This window comes from Phalacrocorax carbo, chromosome 1, assembly GCF_963921805.1.
Source record: "Phalacrocorax carbo chromosome 1, bPhaCar2.1, whole genome shotgun sequence".
In the NCBI taxonomy this organism is placed as follows: Eukaryota; Metazoa; Chordata; class Aves; order Suliformes; family Phalacrocoracidae; genus Phalacrocorax; species Phalacrocorax carbo.
Window position 1 is genome coordinate 114,847,453 of NC_087513.1, and position 9,977 is coordinate 114,857,429.

General features: G+C 42.3%; 1 protein-coding gene across 1 annotated transcript; it reads right to left on the bottom strand.

Moving 5' to 3' along the window:
* Positions 1–8,143: 8,143 nt before the first annotated feature.
* Positions 8,144–9,093, bottom strand: LOC104041084 (claudin-8-like). The gene is given in 3 exon segments (XM_009500301.2): positions 8,144–8,403; positions 8,405–8,739; positions 8,742–9,093. Coding segments are annotated over 3 exon segments (672 nt in total). The 5' UTR covers positions 8,842–9,093; the 3' UTR covers positions 8,144–8,166.
* Between the last annotated feature and the right edge of the window lie 884 nt (positions 9,094–9,977).

A 9,977-nucleotide genomic window follows, 5' to 3' on the forward strand; every position in this document is an offset into this window, starting at 1 on the left:
GAATGGCATTAGTTCCTCCCTGCTTCTGGCTTCCACTAGTCCATTTATTACATGCTGGGTTAACCACTTTGTTTTCAACTATTTATAAGGGCTGGTCAATGAAATCACAGTCGAGTTAATAGTTCCATTACTTGCTATGGTATTTCGATTGACTACAGTGTTTTAAGCCTATTGGTGAAGCAAAAGGTTACTTTGATTCTGTTTTAATTCAGGAGAAAATGGACTGAAACTAACAGAAGCCTTTTTATTTGTGCTAACTTTAATATTGCTGCCTGCACGTATGTTAAAAGACGAAGGCACATCTCCTTCTCCCTCTTTTCAAGCGTGGCACATTTTGGAGCGAGAGGAACATCTGCTCAGTGTAGCTTAGAGAGGGAATTCCCTCAGACACATAACAGGCACTGTACTTGGGCACTGACCTCTAACTCTAGCTTTGACGCAACCCATGACTGACAGACGAATTGAAAAGAACTAATATTTATTTTCCATCATCTTCTTCAGCATGCCTGAAATTCACAGCCTGACAAAACTGCCAAACTCTTAATGATGTTCCATGTCTGAGGAAGCCTGCCTCCTGGACACTGTGAATGAACTCGAGTTCAGTGTAATAAAATCCTACAGTAATAAAATATTAAATACTCCTTTGAGTAATCCATCTAAACTGCTTCAGGCTTTTACAAGGTATTTATCACCTCGATACTTGCATACAGGGAGCAGCCATCCTGATAGAAATAGAACCTGCCAAAAAATATGCTATCTTACTTTGCTGTTTAATGACAGGACCACAAAGCATACTTCAGGTGCATTTGATTGTGCAATTGGCATTAAGCTGTTGGAAATATAACAGTGGCAAATTCCCAAGGCAGTATCGATTGTTTTCATGAGGGTTAGCAGCAGGGTATACAGTTAGGTTGCTACTGGATAAAGCATGGGGGAGTCCTTTATTTACATGATTTAATGTGGTGGAATAAAAGAGAAGGAGAAGGTATATTGTGACAGTGATGGCCTAAAAATAGATGAAAGGCAACATTTGTAGAAAGAGGTAATAGAATTTATTAGACTACCTGATAGTTTTAGAAACAAGCTCTTAGCCTCAGATTTCCAAGAAAGATCACTTTTGGAGCACAGTGTAATAATACACCCTTGAACTAGTTTTTCAGTAACCCAGCAGTGCGGGTAACTAAATAAGTAAGTCTCAAACTTTGAAGAACAGGCTTTTTTCTCCCATCTTTCTCAGTCATAATTTGGGCTCCTCCCTGTCCAGTCCTGTCCCCCCACTTCTTGTCCTCTCCCAAACCTCCTGAATGTAAATAACTACATTGTTAATTTCCAAAATAAACCCCAGCAGCATAAGCTTCACCACCACTAGCCTCAACCTTGTGTACCCACTGACACCCCCAAAACTGTCATCTCAGCATACAGCAGGGTCACCCTCTGCCCCCTTTCTTTCTCTACCCAAATCCAGAGTCCTTTATCAAACCTCTGTGCTTCTGGCCAGGGTGTCCCATTACTCCTCTGTCCTAAGGACTGGGATTCACTTCTTGCCAGGGACACCATGGCTGATTTTCCGTGGCTGGCAAGCTGGGTGTCCCCTAGGAAGGAGCTGTACAGCCCCTGACTGTTGGGCCTGCATAGGTGGCAGAGTTCATCTACCGACTTACCTTGGTTCCCCTTCAAACAGAGAGGGACACGAGAGGATGCAGAGGAGAAGGGAAGTTCAGCCCAGCCAACCAGCTGTTCCTGCACTGGCACAAAAGAACCTCTTCCTGGAAGTCATAAATCACCTTGGATTTGTGTTGTCACAGAGACCAAGGCAGGAGTACTTCGCAGGAACCAATTAATTTTTGTCACTTGCTCTCAGAACACCCTCTCCAGTGTCATGAATCGTAGCAGATCCAAGGATGCACCACTGTAACTTTGCACGTTGATGCATCTTCCTGGGGCTGATGCATCTCTGCACAGTGACAGCCCACAGCCTGCAAAGGCACAAATGATTCACCAGTGTGGGCACACTGCTTCCCCCCAGGGACAATCCAGCGCTGCTCCTAATTGCAGCGTACTAGGTAGTCAGTCAAAATATGAACTTCTTTGTCCATGATCAAACAGCAGCTGCATTCATTCCAGATCTGAAATGTGTAGTTTAGCACCAAGTGCAACACTTCAGAAGAAGGAGGAACATCTAATAACTACTTCTACCGACCACGTGTTGGGAGTTAAGGGGCTGGAAGTTAGGGAAGGGAAAGGAAAAAAAAAAATAGAAAACAGCCTGATATGTGCAGACTGATTTAAAAAGAAGTACGAAATGGAGGAGGGAAAGCCCTCTGCAAATCTGATGCTTTTGTGTTGGAATGGAACAGGGCTCACATTGTGAGGCAGAAAATGGTATGTGAAGGATCATTTAGATGAGAGGATCTGTATCTCTGCAGAAGATCATTGCCAATGAGGTGAAAGTGCCTGGAGCACTGAGGGAGAACAACTCCTCTGATCCTGATCACGTTATGCTTTATTAGTTGGACTGAACAGCTGAGGGACATGAATGTGGACAAGGCTTAAAAATTCCTTAGGAAGTGTCTGGAACGTGAGTCCCATGGGGAAGGAAAGGAGAGACTTGTAGGAGTAAGGCTGATACTTAGCCGGGTGAATGACTCCACAGAGTAGGTATGTGGTAGAAGAACAGAAAAGGTAACCTACCAGCAAAGAAAATATATCTAAGAGGTCAGAAAATGTGAGGGGAAAATGAGACTCAATAAAAGCCAATGCAAATTAAGCTTTTCAAAAACTAGAATAAATAAGGTATTACAGGCATACATATAATACAGATCAGAAAGGGAAGAGGCATGCTTGGCTGTGAGTACGAGTCTAAGAAAGGTAGCTAGCCCTCCTCTTCTTTGAGTTTAAGTAACAACAAGGATATAGAAGGACAGCACGGCAGAATTACAATACTGTATCCAAGGTAGATTAAAACCCCCAAATCTTTATGAGCACAAACTGAAGAAAGAGAGTAATTTCCGCTGAAGGAAATTCAGCACAAGCAGTTCCAAATCTGGAAGCAAGGACTGTTAGGATATGTGTCAAATGGGCAGTAATACTGTGTGCCTGGAGAACAGCGAAACTAAGGGAATGAGTGCAGAGATGGAAAACCCTGTGCACAGCTAGAAACCTGTTAGTCAGAACCTAATAGTATAAAATGATTTAAAATCCATTAAAAAAAAAGAATAATAAATACCTATAAGTAAATGGAAAGTTAAATAAAATGCAGCATGGACTTAGCAAAAATAGATTCAGTTTTTGTTTGGTAACATTTTCTAGAAAATAAAAGTTGAGAAAAACCTAATCCATTTGGACCTTATTACAGCATCTGACATAGCAGTGGGAAATTAACAGAGACACTGAAGGGATGGAGAAGGGTAAAAATAATGTAATGTGGATGCAGAATCTATAAGTGAGTAAAACAACAGAAGGATATATTGGCAGGAGAACTATCACGTTCCTATTTCCAGACATCGGTTTCTGCTACCGTTGGAGCCAAGGATTTCTCTGGGGTCTCATCTCATTACCCTCAGGGATCTAGCAATCAAGGGGGAACTGCAGCAAGGAAGTTTGCATTAGACACCCAGCTGGTCAATGTACTGTCAACGGTTAAGTCCCACAGTGCAGGAAAGCTGGTGAGCCTGAGGCCTGGACTAATAGAAGTACAATGCATTTAGCATATTCAAGGAAGGTAGTTGCTTGGTTTTGTGAATCATTTACCCCATACTATGATAACCTGCAATAAGTATATTCAGTGAGCTCAGCAGTCGTGAGGCTTCCTCTGGGATTCTTTGTCCACTTTTGGGCATCAAGCTTAAAGAAAGAGGTGGAGCAGCCAAAAACAAGTATGGGGAGAAACTTAATGAGCGTGCCAGTGAGGACAGAATTAGAGATGATTAAGCTAAGCAAGAGAGGTTCAAGAGGTCAGGTGTGACGGTCCTGAAATATGGAGAAAACTGATACTTTAAAGGAAAGCAGTAGTCTCTTTTCTATGCCTGCTGCTGATGGAACAAGAAATAATGGAGCACTTAGCCTGCAGTGGAGAGATTTAGTTTAAGCTTCATGAAAACCTTTCTTAATGAAAATTATAATTAAGTACTGGGATAGATTGCTAAGGACACTGCAGAGTAGCCAACTCAGGAAGTTTTTATTGCACAAACATCTCTCAGAAATAATTTTGGCATATTTAACCATTGAGAAGAGCAATGGAGTAGTTAATACCACCTTTAAACGTTGAACTCCATTCACACTGTCTTCTCCTCCTATTTGTGCACTTTGGCCCTACATGGACCACCTCCCACTAGTGAAAGGAACTGATGGTGCTCATGGGACTCTTGATGGTACCCAGGTAAGCTAGTTGGCATCAGCCTTCTCTATTTCTCAAGCAACCCATATCCAGGACTACCAATGGCCTATATCCCTTAGGTGTTGGTTGCTTGCTGAGACTCTGCAGGAAGGTATTGTGGCCCACCAGCCCCATGGGCCAGTGGGATGAATGGGGAGGCAGCAAGGTTAGCAAGGGGTCAGCTTGCTTTTCTGCCTAGGGGTTGATCCATGGTAGAGTCACAGGCAAAGTCTGAGGGCTAGAAACATCCAAAATGCAGAATGGAGGTGGGTGTTGGTTGAGGGGCTCAGTTCAGGGGCTCAACCCTGCTCTACAAGGCAAGACTGGGGTAGTGGACATGCCTGAGTCAGGACCGCATGCAGCGCTGCCCTTCTTCCAGCTCAGCAGGTAGGGAGACCTGTGCATCGTGCCTCATGCTCAGAAAGCCTACTATATCTGCTGTGTGGCGTCAGAGTATGACCCTTGGTGGAGGGCTTAAATCCCAGGCAAGCCTGCTGTTTTGTTAAGCACAAAGACACCCTGACTGCAGGAGGATGGAAGTGGGGACCGTAACTCTAAGCACAACTGCCTTCTGGCCCTGGTCTCCTGCTGCTCTGTAGGCACCTACCTCTGACAGTGGCAGCAGCATATCTCTATACATCTCCAGGCTGACACAGTAAGGCCATTCTTACATTTCAGTAATGGGTCTCTTGGCTGTGAGGCCCAAGATATGGCCTCTCCTAATCTCTCCCTGCTCCATTTTTCTATTATTCTTTACTAATCATGTTTGAGAGTTTGAATAGAAAGCAAGCAGCCCACAGAAAAAACTCTCTCACATATAGGCACCATGTACATTCAAAAACATGGGGGAGTATAACACCTATGCAGGACTGCACCTTAAAGAGACAGACAAATCCATTATGTGCAGCTGACCTTACTGGATTTGCAGATGTGTGGTAACTTCATGTATCAGATGAGTCATTCTCATATAAAATTGCAAAACAGGAGCTCACATACACTCAGGCACTGTTATGGCTCTGCCTTGCCTGCACAAAACAGCTCCTGAAACTGTGGCCCTGCTGCCACCCATGTGTTTAGCACCTTGCTGCCTAGCTCTGATAAGAGCGGTGCCTAGTAATGCAGGTGGCAGCTCTACCCCCTACACCTCCACAACAGTTGCAGCAGCAGTGGGAGAATTTCAGAAGAGGCTCATTATAAATGAAAGCCCAGTTGCTCAATCACGGAATGGTGATTGAAATCTTGAACTTTCACTCATCTGAGTTAAATGAGCATTACTCTCCTCTGACCTGCAAGTTGTGCATTCATTTACATGGCACAGAGGGCACTAGGTGGACCTGGAAAGGCTCCACAACCATTTTACACCACAGGAATGCATACAAGTGCCCAAAGTGCAAGGCAGAGGCAAACACCCTCGGCCTCATTTATGGAGGCAGTACTGCTTATTTCCCAAATAGTTTCTCTTGTTTGTAAGCACGAAAATGAGTTCTAAATTACAGGATACAATATTTGAAAGTTTATTACTTCAGGCAGTTGTGTTGTGCTTGGACATACACCTTTAGATGGGACCCTCTGCTCAGAGTACTCAGGGTTTATTTAATGCACAAAACTGGGGGAGGCCAGCTCTTTTTAAAATGGAAGTTTTCATTTCAGTTCTCTTGAAGATATGGTATATGGGTGAGATACAATTTAAAGGAAATGTCTGGCTGTGCATGGGAGGTGTTTAAGGGGGAACCTCCTCCATATGTTATAATAAGGTGAACTGTTTGCAGCACATATAGGATCTATAAGGGAGATTTTCAAAGACTTCAGGGTCCCACTCACAGTCCACTGGACTTGTGTTCCTCTTAGTCCTGTGGATACTTCTAGAAGCCTTCTTATAATCTTCTTGTATCTTCTTTTGTTTGTACAACCAGATCAGTGTGTGCTTTACCAGGAACAGCTAATACTATCCGATGTAGCAGTAGTGGTCGATGTACACAGGGCTTTTACAGAGACCTCATGCTTATCTCACTTTTCACTGAGGCTTGCCTCAGACCTGAAGATGAATACTGTATGAGTCACTCCATGTTCTGACAGCAGCGATAACTGCAGTGCACTGGTACATATATATGTAGTTTTCTGAGTAAGATCTTGTACCTACATTTTAGAGGGATGAACCAGGCAGGTGGCTTTATTATAGGCACTGTTATAAACCCTGTTGTTCTAGCTATGAGTTCTGTGTAGGATATTCACAAAGTGCTGCTAACAACAGGTTTTCTCCTCCACTCTCTTTCCCCCAAAAAAGAGACTAGCCTGGTGTGTAAGCATTAATGAAGGAATACAAAGGAAATACAGCCACACGTTGCACATTACACATAATCATACGTAGAAATAATTTGCTTAAAATAAGGAGGAAAAATAAAATCACATAATCAAGCACATCTTACTGTATCTTACAAACACTGAGGTGAGAGCTCTAAAGCAGATTTTGATTTCTTCTAGCTTCTTCTGGGTTGCATCTTATGAAGTGAAAAATTTGCTTCCGAACTTTCAAGTAGTAATAGTCCAAGGAATTTACTAGAGAACTACAGATCATATAATAAACTTTCTATAAAATATTTAATACAGTCAATGAAGAATGTTGTTCTCCAGTAAACACCACAAATTGAATTGTATTCCCAGTTCAGTCAAAGGCAAAATTCCATTGATTTCTGTGGGCCTGGAGTTACACCTTATTCATTGGTTACAAAATTCTATTAAAATATTACTACTATTGATTAATTTGGGTCATTTATTAAATTAATTTCTATGGAACTATTTATTTTCAGTTCAGTAGACTTGGTTTCTTTACATTGTTGCTTATCACGGGTGCATGATCTTATTATTAACATATTGTTTATCTTGTTTTGGTGTGAACTGTGAGAAAACACTATCACTGTTTATGTTCTTTATGCCTGTAAACTATGCTGGGGTGAGCGGGTCTCAGCAAAAATATCGGCCTGATTGTACAAAAGACCCTCATTTAAAAATACACATATCACAAAGTCCTGCAGCAAGTAACCAACGCAGTGTTTGTGATCTGTGCAATACTGCAAAATGCTGTGAGCCACAAGGATTTTGCAAGGGAATACTGCTGCTTCTAAAAAGAAGGATGTGAATGAGTTTGACCTACAAGGATTACAAAAGAAATATTAACTTTCATCAAAAAGATTATATTTAGGATGAACATAGAGCTATGTTTATTCTCTGAAATAAGGGATATTTTTCATATATTTCAGCTTACCTTCCTCTGCTGAATAAATTCTTTATGCAACCTTCCATTAAACCTACAGTAAATCAATCCCTTAGTGAATGCTTTTCTTTTAAACCATTACTGTCTTGTCCTTTTTCACTGGCATCCCCTGTTCCCCAGGCAGGAAAGAGAAAGAACGAAACCCAAAACAAACCAGCTGCTTAACTCCCCTCTTCTTTTCAATAGGCCAGAATTTCATATCACGGTGGAGCTTTAAGCCCTTTATAACTGTTTTATACATAAATGCAATGTAAAGCAAAGCCACACAACCCAAAAGCTATTCCAAGTTACTATTGAAATAATATTAAATATTCACCTTTCCATGCATTAGAATTGTCCGTGCTGCAGCATTAGCCACAGCAGAGCCCACTGGGGGTAACCGCAGCTCCAAAACGCAGCCCCAACAGCAGCAGTTATAGGACAGAAAGCAAAGGCAGCTATCTAGCTGCCCTGCTGTGCAGAGGCTGAAATCCATCCAGACAGATTGAATGCTTCAAAAATAGGGGAAGGCAGAAGGCATCTAGACATACTGACTTTTGGAGTATGAGCTTTCGGTCGTCTTGTGCAGATGCTGGCTGTAAGTAGGACAGTGAGTTGGTGCGGAGTATCCGTGGTTTCTGGTTTTCTCACAACAGCAGCAAAAGCAACAGAATATGGCTCCAGCAGCAATGAGGCAGAAGGCAGCTACCCAGCCCAGGTAGAGGGCATCCCCAAGCTCCCTTTTCTGTGCAACGTTGACCATGGGGTTGTAGAAGTCAACTGATGATAGTGTTGGCAACCCAGCAGACTGGAATGAGCTCAACGGCACCCGAGAGGATGAAGAGGAGCCCAGCTGTCAGAATAATATAGCCCTTGGCTTGCCAGCTGCTCTGCACACACTGCGTGCACTTCATCCCAATAACGGCAACCATGAAAGCGAGGAAAGAGAGCACTGACCCAGCACACATCAGCCCTCTGGATGCCTGCAGGTCCAGCGAGAGGGCCAGCACGGAGTCGTAGACCTTGCACTGCATCCTGATGTTGGCTTGCCTGATGCAGTGCATCCACAGGCCTTCCCAAATGGTCTCAAACACGATGATGTTGTTCTCGATGAGGCAGACACCCTCCACTGAGGCATTCCTGTGACAGCGAATGTCCCAATCATGCCAATGCCACCAACGAGCAGCCCGGCAATCTGCAAAGCACCACTGACCATGTTGCCTTTGCAAGGTGAGCACACCTCAGCAGGTTTCCTGAGCCAGGCACACACTGCTGGAAAAAAACTGAGCAAATTTTTCCAAAACTCTTCTTTTGTGCAAAGAAAGTTTCAGAGTCAGTCTGCACAGCTTTAAATCAGCTTAAATCTGGCACGCGCTAAATGGGACTTGGCTGCACCTTCATCACCTTTATAATTCCCCCGCCACCACTGACTCAAAGAGGCAAACTGAGCAATCAAGTGGAACAACTTTCCAAAGCAAGAGAAAGGAGAGGGGCGTGTGTAAACCAGGAAGAGCCACTTAGGAGAAATGTACCTTCTGAGGAAAATGCTTTGCGTTGAAGTTGTTGAAAGAAAGGAAGGAAAGAAGGGAAAGGAAGGAAAGAAGGAAAGAAGGAAAGAAGGAAAGAAGGAAAGAAGGAAAGAAAGAAAGAAGGAAAGAAGGAAAGAAGGAAGGAAAGAAGGAAAGAAGGAAAGAAAGAAAGAAAGAAAGAAAGAAAGAAGAAAGAAGGAAAGAAGAAAGAAAGAAAGAAAGAAAGAAAGAAGAAAGAAAGAAAGAAAGAAAGAAAGAAAGAAAGAAAGAAAGAAAGAAAGAAAGAAAGAAAGAAAGAAAGAAAGAAAGAAAGAAAGAAAGAAAGAAAGAAAGAAAGAAAGAAAGAAAGAAAGAAAGAAAGAAAGAAAGAAAGAAAGAAAGAAAGAAAGAAAGAAAAGAAAGAAAGAAAGAAAGAAAGAAAGAAAGAAAGAAAGAAAGAAAGAAAGAAAGAAAGAAAGAAAGAAAGAAAGAAAGAAAAGAAAGAAAGAAAGAAAGAAAGAAAGAAAGAAAGAAAGAAAGAAAGAAAGAAAGAAAGAAAGAAAGAAAGAAAGAAAGAAAGAAAGAAAGAAAGAAGAAAGAAAGAAAGAAAGAAAGAAAGAAAGAAAGAAAGAAGAAAGAAAGAAAGAAAGAAAGAAAGAAAGAAAGAAAGAAAGCCCTACCCTTAACTGTAGCTATTGTCTACAGGCTTGCCTGTGCTAAGGAAATGGACTGGTCTCGGTAGGGAGACTTAGTTGTGCACTGGTGCAGTTACTAAAGACGTTGCACTGAACCAGCAAGAATATTCTGCCTCAGCTTGGCTTGGTGGCAAATTGCCAGGAGGAAA